At 34.4% G+C, this 18,259-nt stretch overlaps 3 protein-coding genes across 3 annotated transcripts; 2 read left to right on the plus strand and 1 right to left on the minus strand.

The window, feature by feature from the left end:
* Nucleotides 1-3,108: 3,108 nt before the first annotated feature.
* LOC148568451 (uncharacterized) lies at nucleotides 3,109-3,769 on the plus strand. The gene is made up of 2 exons (XM_088483259.1): nucleotides 3,109-3,640; nucleotides 3,732-3,769. Exons 1-2 carry the CDS (start codon nucleotides 3,109-3,111, stop codon nucleotides 3,767-3,769), a joined length of 570 nt encoding a protein of 189 aa, XP_088339385.1.
* An 8,540-nt stretch (nucleotides 3,770-12,309) lies between these two features.
* On the plus strand, nucleotides 12,310-12,903 carry LOC107636635 (protein FAR1-RELATED SEQUENCE 12-like). The gene has a single exon (XM_016340131.1). It carries the CDS (start codon nucleotides 12,310-12,312, stop codon nucleotides 12,901-12,903), a length of 594 nt encoding a protein of 197 aa, XP_016195617.1.
* Nucleotides 12,904-15,406: 2,503 nt separating this feature from the next.
* Nucleotides 15,407-18,001, minus strand: LOC107637851 (uncharacterized). The gene is made up of 3 exons (XM_016341132.3): nucleotides 17,834-18,001; nucleotides 17,053-17,379; nucleotides 15,407-15,764 (listed from the first exon to the last, which is right to left on the minus strand). The coding sequence occupies exons 1-3, from the start codon at nucleotides 17,898-17,900 to the stop codon at nucleotides 15,616-15,618; spliced, it is 543 nt and encodes a 180-aa protein (XP_016196618.1). The 5' UTR covers nucleotides 17,901-18,001; the 3' UTR covers nucleotides 15,407-15,615.
* Nucleotides 18,002-18,259: the final 258 nt, after the last annotated feature.

The raw sequence follows: 18,259 nt of genomic DNA on the forward strand, positions 1-18,259 counted from the left end.
AGCCATTGAGGCTCACCCCCACACCCCAAGTCCCCACTCCGGCACTCCCCACGCCCCACTCCGGCTCTGGCAGTCGCCATTCCCCACGGCGCAGGCCGATCCGGTGACCCTGACCTCATCTTCTCTCCCCACGGCCCACACGGCCCACTCCGAGTCTCGCGGCACGCACCACGCAGTCGCCGACTCCTCCCTTTCTCATCTCTTCACAACCCTCCGTGTTTCACCCCAGTCACTGCTGCTCTTCGTTCGACGGACGACAGTGACAACGTACGGTGCTGCCCTGCTTCTCGGCGACGTTGCTCTGCTCTGCTCTGCTAGTCCTGCTCCCTCTGCTCTGCTCCCTCTGCTCTGCTCTCTTCTCCGGTCTTCTTTTCAGGTCTTCTGCTCAGGTAAGTAATTAATTTTATTATGTCATTAATATTCTAATTAAGGATTAGGGTTTTTGATAAACAGAATTTGTGAATTTTGGTTGTAGGTGTTGATTTTCATTATTAGAACTCTGATTAGGTGTGGCTGTTGATGTGTGTTTAGCTTATTTTTTGTTCTGATTCACTGTTTACTACTGATTTCTGGTGTACTAATTCTTTACTGAGTAGGTGTGGATTTACTGATTCTTTACTGATTAAGTGTGGGTGTTGATGTGTGTTAATTGATTTGTTTAGCTGATTAGTTACTGATTATTTTGTTCAGTTGTTCTTATATGACAAGTTGAGCTGAACTATATTGTACAGGTGCATTGGACCATAAGATCCAGAGACAGCCAAGAAAGTAAAATTGCTGAATGAGAGTATGAAGCAAAGCTTGGTTTAAGGTAATCCAGCACTAACCATTTTGGTATTTTGCACAATGAAGCTGCACACACGCATTCACATGTTCATATTTTGAGAGTATGAAGCAAAGCTTGGTTTAAGATGTTTGGCATTGTTTGGTCACAAAGAGGGATTGTTAGTGTAATATGGTGAAGAGAAAGATTGGATATTGTATAATCCTTATTCTGCCTTCTAGTGTTTGTTTGGTTGATGATTAATTGTATGTAAGCATCTTTTTTTAGTGTAATATGGTGAAGAGATTTAACCATACCTTTAACTCCCATGATAGGGAGATTATTACAAAGTAATCACGATTTATTAGTTGCATTTTAATAATTGGTAGTTATTTGATCTTCTTGTGTTACATTAAATGACTAAATGTTACAATCTCAATCCCTTCTATCCAGATACAATGATTAGATTAAGGATGTAATGAAAAGTGATAGTAGATAAAAAGCAGGAACATAGTGAATAATATAAAAAGGAAAGAATCTGTTAGTGACATTGGTGACACCCATTTGTGCTAACACAAGAAATGCTCATCGATTCCTTACAAGAATCTGTTATGATAATTAGTTACTGATTTTGTACTGATTTCTAAATTTTTACTTGTGTTTACTGTGTATTTACTGATTATTGTTGAATTTGTTCTTGATTTTGTTTGTTTAGGTAACGAACAATGGGAGGAGGAGATAATTGCATTCCTTCAGAAATTATAGAGGAGAATAAAACAATGGAAATTGAAGCTGAAAATGTTGTTGTTCCTGCTGTTGATGCTGCCACAACTCCTGCTGAACCAGAAGCTAATGAAGAAAATTCTGATGGAAAAATGGAGAATCCAGAAGCTGCTCGAACAAGGGGAAAGAAATCGTATGTTTGGCAGCATTTTACTCAACTTCCGTTAACTGAGACAAAGGGACTGCACCAAGCTAAATGTAATCATTGCCAGAAAAAATACGGTTGTCATCCTACTAAACATGGCACAAATTCTCTAAATAAGCATTTAAAGAGTGCTCATAAGTGGATATTTACTAAAGCGGGGAAGAAGGGTACACTTCATGGGTACATGCCCAAAATTGAAGAAGAGGATCTATGCAATGCTTTTAAGGGTTATAACTTAGAAGATTGTAAGAAGTCTGTAGCTGAGTTTGTTGTACTTGATGAAATGCCATTTAAAGTTGTCGAGGGGATTGGGTTTCGTAGGATGTTAAATCGATTTGAGCCAAGATTTACGGTTCCATCTAGGATGACAGTCTCAAGAGATTGCTTTCAACTTTATTTAGATGAGAAAAAAAGGCTAAAAGAATGGTTGGCAAAGTCATGTGCTCGGGTTTGTTTGACAACAGATTGCTGGACATCAAATCAAAACTATACTTATATGAGCTTGACTGCACATTTTGTTGATGAAGAATGGATGTTACAAAAGAGAATTATAAATTTCTGTCAAATTGAGAACCACAAGGGTGACACTGTTGGAAGAGAAATCGAGAAATGCTTGAGAGAGTGGGGAATTGAAAAAGTCTTTACAATCACAGTGGATAATGCAACTTCGAATGATGGAGCTATTACTTATCTTCAAAGGAAATTAGGTGCAAGAGGTGGGTTGGTGTGTGGAGGAAAGTATATGCATGTGAGATGCTGTGCTCATGTTCTTAATTTGGTAGTGAATGAAGGAATTAAAGAGCAACACACTTCAATTGAAAGCATTAGAAATGCTGTAAGGTATGTTAGGTCCTCTCCTCAAAGGACTAAAAAATTTAAAGATGCCATTGAGGCTGAATTAATTGAATCTAAAAGTCTTGTGTGCTTGGATGTTCCAACTAGGTGGAATTCTACCTATCTAATGTTGGAACATGCCGAGAAATTTGAAAAAGCTTTTGATAGACTTTATGATCAAGAACCTGATTTTCTTAGATGGTTTGGAGAGGATAGTGGGGGAAAAAAGAAAATTGGTCCACCTACACCCCTTGATTGGCAACATGCTAGGTTATTCATGGATTTTTTGAGAGTTTTCTATGAGATAACTTTGACTTTCTCATCTTCCTTGCATGTTACATCTAACATATGTTTTCATGAAATTGCATCTGTTGCTTCTCAATTAACATCTTGGAGCCATAATCAATCTGATTTGTTAGGAAGTATGGCATGCTCTATGAAACATAAATATGATAAATATTGGGGACCGGTTGACAAATTTAATCCATTGTTACTTGTTGCTATTGTATTGGATCCTCGGTACAAATTAGATTATCTCTGTTGGTGTTTGGAGGATGTCTATGATAAGGAAGTATCTACTAGCATGACTGGTGTTGTTAAACTCACATTAGATGCATTGCATAAGTTTTATGAAAAAGAGGTTGTCGATGATAAAGGAAGGGATGATGGTGGAGATTCATCTAGTGTTGTATTGGATGACAATATTAAAATCTCAGCTGGTGCCAAGGGCGTTTCTGAAAATCGAGTGAATATGTGGAAGAAACAAAAAAGAGAGAAGGCTAATGCAGATAGCAAGTCAGATGTGGAGAGATATTTGGCCGAGGATACTGTGGAAGATGAGAATTTTAATATATTGACTTGGTGGAAAGTGAATGCTTCAAAATACAGGATTCTTTCTCTTATAGCCCGCGACATCTTGGGTATTCCGGTTTCAACTGTTGCTTCTGAATCATGCTTCAGCACCGGTGGACGTGTGCTTGATGTCTTTCGTAGCTCTTTGTCACCATTAATGGCTGAAGCTTTGATATGCACTCAAAGTTGGTTGTGCCCTTCTAAACAAGACGTTGGAGATCAAGAGTTTGATCAATTTGATAACAGTCAGAAAATTGTTGAAGGTACATTTATGATATCTTTATTATTTGTGACTTATTTATTTAAAGTAATAATCTTTTATATGAAAAATGAGTAATTTTATATGTTTTGCAGGTTTCACTAATGCATCCACATCACAAGGAACAAGTTGACAACATTAATGGCTATTGATAGAGGATGATTATTCTTATGTATTGTAAACCTTAACATTTTATTTGTATTGACTTAAATATTATTGTGTTATTTGTATTGACTTTAGACTAATGCATATTATTATGTTATTTGTATTGACTTAAATATTTAGTGTTATTAGACAATATTAGTATTGGACTATTGATTGTGATGATGCTTTGATATTGATTGTGATTATGTTTTAATTTTGAAGAAGGGTTGCTTATGGCCCGGTTATGGCCCGGTTTTCACCCGGTTTTCACCCGGTTTAATTGTGGCCCGAAAGACTGTTGGTTTCATCGGGTCTAGGGCCGGGTCTGGGTCTAATAAATAGACCCGGTCTATATTTCGGGCCGGGTCTGGGTCACCTCGGACCCGGCTTCACCCGGCCCATGTGCACCCCTAAGATAAACATTCAAATTTTCGTATCAAAATAATATCTGAAATTCTACTAAAAATCTGAAAGTTAAAGCTAAAATTTTGTCCCATCATTTATATTAAATTAAATATTTAAAATTAATAAATCTTAAATTTAACAAATTTAAAAAATTTCAAAATGCTAAAAAAATTAAAATTATACACAAAAATATCTAAAAAAATTTAAGTTCTATTTATTTTAAACATGCATAATATACGATAAAGACATTTTAAATTTTATTAATTATAACTAAATATAGTATAAAAACAAAAAAACTATTCTCTTTTCAACTGAAATTCTAATTCTAATGTCTATACATTTCGACTACAATAAAAAAAAATAACCAAGGGGGCCGAAGAAAGAAAAACTTACCTAGGAGCATTTTGAGATGAAAAATGATTTATTTAATTAGATATTCAGTTAATTTTTTTATTTTTAAATAAAATAAAATTTAAAATTTAATAATAAATAAAAATATTAAATAAAAATATTTTAAAAATTAATTAAATTCAAGTATTCATATATAAAATTCTCGATTTTAAATGTGTTGTTTCAATATTGCATACAAAAATTAATAAATAATAAACTACATATCTCTTATCCTGAACATTGTGTCAAAAAATCTTATCCAATGCATAGAAAGTAAAAATTTCACGTGATGCTAAGTTGTTTAATTCTTAGACTGTCAGAATAAGGCTCGGATCATGCCCCTCTTCTCCTAAACTCTAATCCGAGAACTGAGAGATCTAAACGCCGATTCAAATTCTAAGAAAGATGGTGTTCCAATGATGAAATAAGGCAGATTGTTAGAGAGGTTTGGCATGAACAGATTGATGGTTCAGCCATGTATATCCTAACTCAAAAAATAAAGCGTTGTCGGCATAAGATTGTCAGATGGCAGCAAGAACACAGATCTAATTCGAAGGTGGAGATTGATTTACTACAGTCGGAATTAGAGGAACTTCGTTTAGCAGGAATTCATGGAGGCGACATCATTTCAGAAATAGAGGACAAACTTGAAAAAGCATTGCAAAAGGAGGAATCTTATTGGAAAGATAAGTCTAGAGTCAAATGGCTCAAATCTGGTGATCAGAATACAGCTTTCTTCCATCAGAAATTCAAAAATCGAACTCGAAGGAATAGAATTTGGCAACTAACTGGCAGTGATGGTGAAGTGGCTACTTCAAATGCTGGTATTGCTTCTATGGCTGAATCTTATTTCAAGGACATCTTTTCCTCCACTTGTCATGAGAACCCTGAACCTCTGTTTATTGATTTTGAACCTAAGGTTACAGCTCACATGAACCGTAGGCTTCAAAGACCAGTGACTATGGAGGAAGTGAAACGCGCAACATTTAGCATTCATCCTCAAAGTGCTCCAGGAGATGATGGTATGACAGCAAAATTTTTTCAAAGCTTCTGGAACATATTTAGTGGTGATGTGTTTCGAGCAGTTAAGAGCTTCTTTTCTGGGGGCAGAATCTTGAAGGGTTTTAACCACACTCAGATCTGTCTTATTCCCAAGATTTCTGATGCTATAGATATGACTCAGGTAAGACCAATAAGCCTATCTTCAGTCTTTTACAAGATTATCTCCAAAGTATTTGTACATAGGCTTCAGGGTATGATGAATAGACTAATTAGCCCTACGCAGAGTGCTTTTATTAAAGGCAGATTAATCTCTGATAATATCCTAATTGCTCACGAGTGTATGCATTACTTGAAGAACAAAAAAAGGGGTCTCGAAAATGAAATGGCGCTAAAATTAGATATGAGTAAGGCATATGATAGGGTGGAATGGCACTTTCTTTGGTTTATATTGGAGAAGTTTGGTTTTGACTCCCGATGGATCATGTGGATTCGAGAATTAGTGACAACTGTTTCTTATTCTGTTATTGTGGAAGGACAACCTTATGGTTTCTTCAAACCAAATAGAGGTATTCGACAAGGAGATCCTCTATCCCCCTATCTTTTTCTTTTTTGTGTAGAAGGTCTCTCCTTCTTACTACACAAGGCAGAACAAAATAGACTAATTCAGGATCTTTAGATACATAGGCGATGTCCTAAGGTCAATCACCTCCTGTTTGCTGATGATTCCATTTTATTCTGTAAGGCTAATCCTGAAGCATGTTCAAATATCCTGCATTTATTGAATTCTTATGAAAGCATCAGTGGCCAGAGGGTAAATCTTAATAAATCTGCTGTATTCTTTAGCCACAACACTCCGTCCACTACTCGTACACTACTGGCTAACTCTATGAATATTAATCATATTGGGACTCAGGATAAATACCTTGGTTTGCCTTCTACAGTCTCTAAATCGAAAAAGGCTTCTTTTAGTATGATCAAAGAAAAGGTTCGGAAAAGAATCCAAGGGTGGAAGCGCAATCTTCTTTCGTCAGGTGGTAGACACGTATTGCTTAAGGCAGTGGGAGAAGCTATTCCTATTTATACATTGTCTTGCTTCAAGTTGCCTGATAGTTTAATTTCAGAAATTCACTCTCTACTTTCTCAGTTCTGGTGGGGACAAAAAGGTTCTGAAAGGAGGATGGTTTGGATTAGCTGGGACACTATGACCCGCCCACGAAAAGAAGGAGGCCTTGGATTTAAAGATCTCAGAATCCAAAATCTGGCGCTTTTAGGCAAACAGTTTTGGTGACTTGTAACACAGCCTACTTCCTTATTATCCAAAATCTTAAGAGGTAAATACTTTAGCAATGGTAATGCCATAACGGCAGAAATTGGAGTCTTACCTTCTTGGGGATGGAGGAGCATACTGGAAGGCCGAAAGATTGTTGAAAAAGGTCTTAATTGGGCTGTGGGTACTGGTGAGAATATCCGAACCTTTGAGGATCCTTGGCTGCCTCCTTCGTATCCTTTAATGATTTCTGACATGCCAAATAGACAGGCTATTTCTGAGTTGGTTCCAAGAGTTAAAGATCTAATTACTGAAGATAGAAATTGGAATCAGAATCTCATTCAAGAATTATTTCCCCAAGACGTTGCAAACAGGATTTTGTCAGTTAAAATTCAGCAGAGTAGGGACAAATTGCAATGGGATTTGAACAAATCCAAGCAATATGATACAGCTTCAGGTTACAGAATTGGCTATTTATTTTACCATCCGCCTCTGGAGCTTTGCCCTAATTATATGCAGCAGAAAAAGCCGTGGATTGATCTATGGAAGTTGAACTTGCCTCACAAAATTAAGCTATTTATCTGGAAAGCTCTCCATGGCCGACTTCCGGTGCTTGCTCAGATTCATCACCGCATCCCATCTATATCACCAATATGCCCTTGCTGTCATGAAGCAACGGAAACAGTCACTCATTGTTTGATCGATTGCTCTAGAATTAAAGACGTGTGGTCTCAGAGTTATCTTCGTGATTGTCTTCCCCCTCAGAGTTCTAACGACTTTTGAACATGGTGGACTGCATCAACAGAGATACTTAACCCGTTGAAGAATGCTAATCGTAATCCTCAATTGCTTGCCATCATTTGCTGGAACTGCTGGAAAGCTCGCAACCAGTTGATTTTTGAAGGTTCTACTTCTATGTCGTCTGCCATTCTAGCAAGCTCTGTCAAGTTGCTCCGTGAAATCCAAAGAACTCCCAATTTAGGTCGTCATCTCCATGAGACAAGCTCTTAGTTGCATTCAATTTGATTTATCATTATTTCTTCTTTAAGATTTTTCTTCGTTTTTCGACCACGCACCGTTGGATGAATACCTTCAGTGTAGTGTCTTTGGGAAATCCCCACCTTTTATTATGCTGCTCTGCTTTTGGACATCTTTATATTTTATTTTTTAATAATTAATGAAATATAACCTATTATCTTTAAAAAAAAATAAAAACAAAAAAACTATGTCTCTTTTCAACTGAAATTCTAATTCTAATGTCTATACATTTCGACTACAATAAAAAAAATAACCAAGGGGGCCGAAGAAAGAAAAACTTACCTAGGAGCATTTTGAGATGAAAAATGATTTATTTAATTAGATATTCAGTTAATTTTTTTATTTTTAAATAAAATAAAATTTAAAATTTAATAATAAATAAAAATATTAAATAAAAATATTTTAAAAATTAATTAAATTCAAGTATTCATATATAAAATTCTCAATTTTAAATGTGTTGTTTCAATATTGCATACAAAAATTAATAAATAATAAACTACATATCTCTTATCGTGAACATTGTGTCAGAAAATCTTATCCAATGCATAAAAAATAAAAATTTCACGTGATGCTAAGTTGTTTAATTCTTATTTATTTTATTGAATTTCGGAAGTTTGGTCTAGGGTTTATCTTTTATTTTTCTTCTTCTCTTTACTCGCATACTTTTCGTATTTTTTTTAAGTAAATAAATTAAATATTTTATTTATAAATATAGATAATTTATAATTTATTTTGTGTTGTTTAATTTATTTCGTTTATAATGTAAAAAAATAATTATATATATATTTTTAATTATACACGTATGTTTAATAAATATATTTTTTAATTAAAAATACAATTTAATTTTATACAATAATATTAATTTTAATTCAAAAATAGTAATTTAACTAATATATTTTTTAAAAAAAAAATTAACTCATTTGAATTAATACTAAAAAAAATAAATCGAATTAAATTAAAAAAATATTTAATTGCCCATGAATTTGAAAAGTCAAAATTAAATGTTACAACAATCATTCATCTCTACTGCTTGATCAGATGTGCTCAACTGCTCAATGTTTCCATTCATTTCCTAAGGAACGTGCGCGTTTTCGCCACCACCAATACGTGACATTTACCTCAATGCATATAATAGTACCAACACACGGAATGAAATTTAAATATAATATAATAATAGTTATTGTTATCAACCTCAAATTATATACTGATTAGTAATTTTGATATCTGATTTTTAAATTTTTTTATGTTTTTATTTTTTTAATATTAATTTAAATATATTAATTGGTTTCTAAAAGAATAATATTCTGATTTTAAATAGGTAATTCGTGATATATCTAGTTGTTCGACTCATTAATGAGTTAAAATCATCCATCTCTTCTATTATTTTAAAACTACTCATCTTTTTTATTGTTTAAAACATCCATCTTTTATATTATTTGAAACGTTTAATTTTTAAGATTTTAATACAAACAAACAAAGTTATTCATTTAAAATTTAAAGTGTAGATGAAATATAATATAAATTAATTAAAGTCAATCTAAATAATAACAAAATATATCGATTTTTATTTTTTAAATTTGTATAAATTAAATTATTAGTATTTTTTTATTTTCAAAAATTATATTTTTATATTTACAAATACACATATCTCGTTTACCGTATAAACGAGATAAACGATAAACGAGATAATTATGAATTTATCTCGTTTATACTGTAAACGAAATAGGTGTATTTTGTCAAATTACATATATCTCATTTGCAAACGATATAAAGCCAAATAAAAGGAAAAGTATAAGGGAACGATGTATAGTAAGAAAAAATATACGTGCCAAGACTGGTCTCTGCCAACTATTACTAACAATAATTAAAAATAATTTAATATAGGGTAAAGTATACTTTTTGTCCTCGAAGTTTGGCAAAAGTTTCAAAAATACCCCTAAGTTTTATTTTGTTTCAATTTTGTCCCAAAAGTTTTCGATTTGCATCAAATATACCCTCGACCATTGCATTTTTAAAAAATTTTAAGACCAATCTAACAATAATCCATGAAAATTATGTTTGATTTGCTTGTGTTGAGTGTTGTTCTTATGTTATTGTTGTTGAATTGATCTTAAATGTTTTGAAAAATTAGCCGTTAGGGATATATTTTATGCAAATAAAAAATTTCTAGGACAAAATTGAAACCAAATAAAATTTAGGGGTATTTTTGAAATTTTTGTAAAACTTCAGGGATAAAAAATATACTTTACCCTTTAATATAATTTTATAACTCAATTAGGAATTAAAGTGGGGTGCATGAAATTAGTATTGTGAAAGGTTGTGGAACTTGTAACCGTACATGAGGCAACTACAACGTTGAAAGAGAAGCCTGCGTTGCAACCCATCACCCAATCCTAATCTTAGTTTTCATTGCCGGCTGTGTCTTCTTCGTAGAATATTTCCAGTCACTGGGACGCCGCCATGACCAGTCGACGGTGACCGCCTCTTCCCCCGGATCCCACTTGGTTGCACCAACAGCCCCGTGGAAGAGAGCTGTGACATGAGTGCATGAAAGTGTCGCGCAACCCTCTTCTCCTCAACCATCCCCGGTAATCTCTCCGTCTTGAATTTGTTCACGTCAATAAGAATCTGCAATCGCCATTTCATTTGTGACATAGACCCTTCCTCGAGAACTGATTTTCGGTCACCGCAATTTTCGTCATCATACGTTGAGCCATAGCCTTCCAAAAAAGGGGTTGTCATTGTCATTGTTGTAGATCGAGCCATAGCGTTCTTCTTCCGTTGAGCCATAGCCCTCCACTTCCATAGGATCAATGTGAACTGCCCACACAGACCACCGGCAACGTGAACAGCCACTCTCATTGACAAATAGTATTTAAAATCCGTAGGAGAAAGGTGTATGTGTCTCTGTTGAAGAAGAGTGTATCACATTACGTCCATGGATCTATCAATTTGTGAAGAAGCATCGTACGACACTGCATATGACGTGAGTGATCATTCTAATACCACCGATGTTAATGTTCCATCTCTGAGTGAAAATGACACACCACTTGTGGACAAGGTAATTTGTGTGTTAGTAGTATATTTGGTTATGCCTATCTGCAACTTGTTTTTTATGTTTTTATTGTTGAGTTATTAATAGGGATACACTTTGTTGTAAGGATTGTAATTTCGTTTGTTTAATTAGAATTGGTGTGGATATTCTTTCTTTCAATTATGCTAGAATGATGCTACATTTTCTACATGTGATGTGTTTTATTATTCTTTTGTTCACCATGTTAAGATGATGTTTGCAGTTATGAATAATTTTTTTTTCAATTTTTTTATGGTTATGATCATGGATAGTGATGTTTTCTATAAGTTTATTTTTGGTTGTTTATTAGTAGGTATTATCAAAATTTAAGTGGTTGTTGGAAGTGTTTTTATCAGTGTCGAATGGTCGATGTTTATCTTGTTTGGTGATATGTCCTCGGTTATCGATTCCAGGGGAAAGAATCTGTAGACGTTATTCAATTAAAGGATGATGCTACGGCAATCAATAATGAGGTGTGAAACATATTTTATTCTTGTCACGAAATTAGTGAGATATTGAAAATTAATTAGTTTAGTGTTTTCTGTGTTGAATGATACCTTTTCTGAATGGATATGCAGTTGCCAGATCACACTGAAATTCTAATGGAGGAAATCCCGTACGTAGGATTGAGATTTGATTCATTGCAGCGGCACAAGAGTTCTATTCTAATTATGAAAAGAAAGTTGGGTTTGTGACTAGGATTAGGAATACCAACTTTGACAAGACCAAGAAGGAATCAATGGTACCTATTAACCAATCGATACACTGCAGTCGTGAAGGTTATCGGGAGTCTCGAGTGAAGGCAGCAACTCGGGTAAAGAGAATAACACTGCAGTCGTGCATATGGCACATAATGAAGAAGATACCGCATAAGCTCGGAGGATATGATCGGTACAGAGAAATAGATGCTAAAATAAATGGCACTGTTTGGAATGTCCATTCTGTGGAATGTTTCGAGAAGGATTGGTGCGCATTCATTGCTGGGTTTAACTTAGAGAAAAATAGATGGCTATCAGGTTCGTTCTGTATCGTGCTCTTATGTTCTTTTTGGATAGTAGGTTTGTTATGCGGGTTCTGTTTTAACTGTACTCAAATTTAGTCACCGTTGTTGTTGGATGATTTGTAACCTATTTGTATACTTTTATGGGATATCTCTATCTGAAAGGTCGATGACTACTTAGTGCACTAAGTCTTTATTTGTGTGTTGTGATGTAGCTAGTTGTTCATGATGGTGATTATTTCTTTGTTTTCTTTTGGTTTTGTAGACCTTTGTGACGATCGTCAAATGTGGGTTCCAATATATTTTCAAGGTGAATTTTAGGCTGGTATGAGAAGTACCCAACGGAGTGAGAGCATGCACGCCTTTTTCGGTGGTTACTTGCATTGCAAAAGTGGACTGGTTCAGTTCGTGCATGAGTATGATAACGTGCTTGGGAACAAGGAGCAAAAGGAACTGGAGGACGATAATGCAGACTCTAAAGAAGTTGTCCCATGTTTATCGAGCTCTACAATTGAAAGACAATTTCAACGTGAGTACACAACCTCTAAGTTTAGGGAAGTACAACAGGAATTCAGGAAAAGTGGGGATTGTTTAGTCCGTGGTGTGACTCAAGAAGGTGATTTGTTTCGTGTGATCGTGAACGAGCAATACCTACTATATGGGGAGCCCAAGTCCTGGACGAACAGTGTCAAGTTTGACCCAGCGATACATAAGGTTCGGTGCGAATGCAACATGTTTGAATCAAGAGGTATTCTTTGTTGCTACTGTCTTACTGTGTTCTTTTATTATGGAGTAGACAAAGTACCATCTCGCTATGTTATCCCTCGATGGAGTAAGAATGTACAGCAAAAACATACTTTCATCAAGAGCAGCCATGACGAGAAGCGATCAGACGAAAGCCACAACTTATTTAGAGGACTGTGTTCACACTTCTATAATGTTACCTAAGATTTCGTGACATGCGAAGAAGAAGCGGCCATGTTACATTCGGGTCTTGATGAGTTAAGGGTAAAGCTGTTTGATTATCGTGCGAACTTGGGGTCCAAACGTGTTCCAACTACACAAAATAGCATGGTGACACAGCGGGACCCCGCTCTTGGTGCATCTGACATTCGAGGTCCTTCAAAGGTTTCAACGAATGGTCGGCCGAGATTGAAGAGGCTTGGATCTGAACTCGACACCTCCATCAAGAAATCTATGCAAAGAAAGAAGAAGAATCCACTGCCGGTATGTATTTATCATTTTGTTAGTTTTGAACCACTTGTTAACATGACTAGATGGATAAAGTTGAAACTGTTATTCACTTTATGTTTATGCATGTTTGTTCTTTTTAGAAAATTGATGAAGCATTGAATCCAGATATAGTGGGGGGGGTTCTATTAGGAGAGCGAATGAATCACATGAACATGGTGGGTTCTTGTCTTTGTTAAACTCATTTCGGCATACTTAGAAGACTTTTGATAAATGGATTTGTATGGAGATATCCCTTTCTTTGTTAGTAACTTTTTTTCACTTAACTTTGACAAAGTAATCAAGTTTTTTAAGTAATAAATATTGTTAAGCTGAGGATATATTATTACTCGCTGATGAACCACCAGCTTGAATATACGTCTCTCAAACAGTTAATCCACGATTTCATTTGAGACTTCTCGAGACATCAGTTCTACCGATTTACAGGGAGATTAGGGTCTCTGTGGTAGAGGCTAGAACCCAAGGTGCAGCATTCTCTGATCCGGAAGATCCGATCTTGTCTGTGACGTTTTGAGTAGGGTCATTAAGGAGAATGAATTGTATGAGCTTCACCCTCAATCAGAATGGATCCGCACTAAACCTGGGGTTCAGATCTGGAGGAGTATTGGCAGCTGCTCAAACCAGTGTCAATCACATACAGCCTGCCATTGAAGAAATCACTCACAAGCAAAGGAAACAGTATTACCAGATTTAATTCAGAAAGACAAAGCAACTCCAATCCGCAACTATCCTCTTTTCATAGTTTACACGACTTCTGAGTTCTAATTACACTGTTTATTTATTCCCTTTATTTTATGCAATTAAAAAATAACATACCAACATCTCCTACTCTTTCATCTGCCTGACTAAGACCTACAAGATAACCATAGATTGCTTCAAGCCAACAATCCTCGTGGGATCGACCCTGACTCGCTCAGGTATTACTTGGACGACCCAGTGCACTTGCTGGTACTGTTGTACAAATGTGTGGGGGTTCATACGTACCAGTCTCGAGGTCATATCTACAGATGATAGTATCTATCTCTCTCAAGCTAAGTATGCTTCAGATCTTCTTGGTCGAGCTAGGATTACAGATAGTCACATTGAGTCTACTCCCCCTTGAACCTAATGTTCGATTTACTCCTATGAATAGCACTGTTTTGGATAATCCTACTCTTTATCGACAGTTAGTTGGGCGTCTCATCTACTTGATTGTCCTCATACTACTCATTATGCGTCAGTTCTTCGCATTCTTCGTTACATCAAAGGCACCCTATTTCATGGCCTTTATTTCTCTGCCCATTCATCTTTATCCCTTCAGGCGTACTTAGATGCTGATTGGGCTGGTGATCCCACTGATCGTCGTTCTACTACTAGTTATTGTTTGTTTCTTGGCGCCGCTCTCATTTCTTGGCAAGTTAAGAAGCAAATATTCACTGCTCGATCAAGCACATGAGCCGAATAACGTGCTCTCGCTGACACCACTGCTAAGGTTGTCTCGATTCGTTAGCTTCTCGCAGACTTGGGTGCTCCTTAGTCATCCCCGACCAATGTTTTTTGTGACAATCGCAGTGTTATTTAGATTGCGCATAACGATGTGTTTCATGAATGCACTAAACACATTGAGATTGATTGTCACTTTGTCCGCTAATGTCTCCTTCTTGATGTTGTTCACCTCGTCGTTGTTGGAACTCTGGATCAGACTGCTGACATCTTCACGAAGGCTCATCATCCTACTTGTTTTCGGACTCTAGTATCTAAACTTAAGATGGTATCCTTAGCTCCTACTTGAATTTGAGGGAGAATGCTAAAGAATAATTAGGATCAATTACTATCATTTATATTTATATAGAATATATGTATATTAATTGTAGGATTGTATGCTTTTATTATTTTAATTTTTCTAGCACCTAAATATACCCTATATATTATACATTTTCAACACATTTAATAATTCACTCTTCAAATTATTCTCTTGTTTCTAACATAGAGAAAAGAAAAAAAAATTGTGTTAGTGAACCTTCATTGTGAAGGTGTAGATAAAAATGTCTCGTTAAAATTTTTTCAAACAATAATTTTGACCCTGTCTTTTAGCTAAAATATATGTTTAAAGATGAAATATTTCATGTATTGGAGATAGAATAAAAGATATTCTTTCTCTATAAAGTATATAAAACTTTACTGTATTTTATTTATTGAATGGTATTAGACCAATGGAAAATTTGGCAAAATATACTCAGGTCATCACTGTTTTTTTGTATATTATAATATTTCATCAACTGAACCCAACGAACCCATAATAAAGAACTCATACTCACTACATATCCTCTAGTAGTATATGGTAATATAATAGCTCTCTCAATTTACACTCTCCCTTCATCAAATACAAAGTGAATTTTTTTTTTTCTAAGGACCAAATAGAAATGATGTTTATAATGGAGATGGGGCAGATGCTGCTTTTATGTCCTCTGAGAAACCAGAAAGAGGGCCAGGTGCTGCAGCTCCAGAACTTAGAAGCTCAAACATTGCACGTCCAGGGTTCATTCTTTGCTTCTCACACAGTTCTGGCAAAAGCACCCCTGCTTATATAGCGCATCAAAGCAACCTTTATTATTCTCTATAATAATAATAATAATAATAATAATAATAATAATAATAATAATAATAATAATAAAACAGAGCCCTCGGTAAATATTCAAGTTAGCAAATGTAAAATGTTCTGCCACATCATGAAAAAGGACCCCTCACTTCTTTTTTTTTTATTAATTTTATTTTTGGTAAGGATAGAACTATCGAAGAGTGACTGTATACTACAGATTAGATTTGAAGTAAGTGAGGTTGCAGGTAAGGTATCTGGGTGCTTTCATAGAGCATGGTACCATACACAACTCATTTTCGTGTGCCAACATGTCCTTGTTAAAACATATTATTCTATATATATAGAAAGTGTTTATTCTTATTGCATTGGTTGTTGAATATATAAGTTCTTGGTCACAAGTCACAACATGGAATTTTCAACTGCGACCATTATTGTTTTACTTTCTCGGCGTTCTTCAGAATATATTAATAATGTAGGGTAACTAATGATCACAAGGGTATTACTTTTGAAATTAAGATAATAAAACAATACAAGAGAAGTTATTTTAGCCCTTAAAGTTTGGGTTAAGTTTAAATTTTATTTTTAAATATTTAAAATATTTTATTTTTATTTTAGTTTTTTTTATCAAAATTAAAAATTTTTCTTTTAAAATTATCCCTTATTTTATTATAATTTTTTTCTAACCATAATTGTAAAGGTCATAGTGATGATTTTAGTGATTTGAAAATAGTAAACCTGACAAAATAATAATAATAAAAAAAGATAATAATAAAGAGAAAAAAGGATATTTTTTGAAAGAAATCTTTTTAATTTTAACTAGAAGACTAACATAGGACAAAATAAAATATTTAAGATATATAAAAATAAGTTGTTCCAAATATTAGAGATAAAATTAGGATTTAACTAAAACAATATTTTTTTTTAAAATATCTCTAACACTTAATTTTATATAATTTTCTCTCTAACATTTTTTTATTTTTGTTAAAATTATCTTTGGACTTCTATTTAAAATATTAAAGACAAAATTAAAAAATTCAAGAATAATTTTAACATAATTAAAAATTTAGGGACAACATTAAATGAACTGCAAAAATTAAAAAAAATAAAATGAAACACTAAAAATGTTTTAGAAGAAAATAGTAAATATTAACAACAAAAACATATGCTTTACTTTTACTAAAGACAGAAATAGGTATATAGTTTATTTCTGTATGCAATTTATTACGTTTCATTACGTGCGACGGTAGAAATTAATAAACAATTCTTACCCTCTCCAGCAGCCAAATTGAAGTAAAGGTCAACAATGTTGGGACATTTTAGGTAACAAGGTGGTGAGCAAAGTTTGGCACTGAATTGAGGCTCCAAGAATGCATCTGATGAAATGCCAACAAACTTCCTATCAACCCCACACGCCTCCACACATTGGTCTGTCTCTATGTAATCCCCCATCCTCTCTACCACCACTTCTGACGTCCGGCACTGGTACTCCACGCTGCCGCCGGCCGCCCTCCGCGTCTCCAACAAACACCTCTTCCCTGAAGATGCTATTGAGAACGCACATGCTTCATTTGCCAACTCCTCACATACAACCTCCGCTGCCAAAAGATAGATCATGTATGTCAAAACTCAAAACATATATCATGTAAAAGTCAAAGAAACAATTGCACTAGCCATGATATGAAATATATACATACAACATAAGAAATGTTCAATGTATGTACTATTTTGTATGGACATATTTTGCTAGGATATAGGATGAAATTTGAGTTCTCAACATTTACTTAAACAGAGAGTGAATTAAACATTCAATGAATCCAAATTAACTGCGTTGAGATTATATTTAAAATGAAAAATTTGTGTTCTTATACTTTTAATAAAAGAATAAAAAATGCAAAAATTTTGTATTTTTAGTTTCGAACACATTTTTTTTTATTTTGTATTGTATCATTTCCTAACTACTAAATGCAATTTTAGTAAGTAATAAATGACTTAACACAATGTCTTATAAAAAAAAAATACAGTTGACATAATTCAATAAAGCATACTTACCGAAAGATACATGGATGAAGAGGGAAGAAAAGAACAAAACCAAAGGCAATTGGATCGAGAAAGACATGGTAAAGTTAAAATTCTGGCTATATGATATGGATTTTGTGATAGAGAAATAAAGGGGTTATGTATGTGTATGTAATGAGAATTAGTTATATGCTATATATGTGTATATATAGGTGTGGTGGCATGAACAATGCGTTTATGTGATAGACACGTTTGGAAGGCTCAATAACACAAAAAAGCTATTGTGGTAATATACGTGTAATGCTCTTTAGCTATGTAATAATAGACTAATAATTATTATACGCGACTACGCGTAATTATTAAGAGAAATGTTATGAAATTACTGGCCCAAAATATTCTCCAACTAATAACTGCATGTCCAAATTAAATCGAATGGTAACGAAAGAAAATCAGCTAAAA

Source organism: Arachis ipaensis, chromosome B4 (assembly GCF_059453495.1).
Source record: "Arachis ipaensis isolate K30076 ecotype BB chromosome B4, ASM5945349v1, whole genome shotgun sequence".
In the NCBI taxonomy this organism is placed as follows: Eukaryota; Viridiplantae; Streptophyta; class Magnoliopsida; order Fabales; family Fabaceae; genus Arachis; species Arachis ipaensis.

What these genes read in the sequence shown, in the direction of transcription:
- LOC107636635 (XM_016340131.1), top strand. Translation starts at nt 12,310, where the DNA reads ATGCACGCCTTTTTCGGTGGTTACTTGCATTGCAAAAGTGGACTGGTT.
- LOC148568451 (XM_088483259.1), top strand. Translation starts at nt 3,109, where the DNA reads ATGACTGGTGTTGTTAAACTCACATTAGATGCATTGCATAAGTTTTAT. An exon ending in CAGTCAGAAAATTGTTGAAG is followed by an intron (nt 3,641 to 3,731) that starts GTACATTTATGA and finishes TATGTTTTGCAG; the next exon opens with GTTTCACTAATGCATCCACA.
- LOC107637851 (XM_016341132.3), bottom strand. Translation starts at nt 17,900, where the DNA reads ATGTCTTTCTCGATCCAATTGCCTTTGGTTTTGTTCTTTTCTTCCCTC. An exon ending in CTTCATCCATGTATCTTTCG is followed by an intron (nt 17,380 to 17,833) that starts GTAAGTATGCTT and finishes ATCTTTTGGCAG; the next exon opens with CGGAGGTTGTATGTGAGGAG. An exon ending in CAATTTGGCTGCTGGAGAGG is followed by an intron (nt 15,765 to 17,052) that starts GTAAGAATTGTT and finishes CTATATAAGCAG; the next exon opens with GGGTGCTTTTGCCAGAACTG.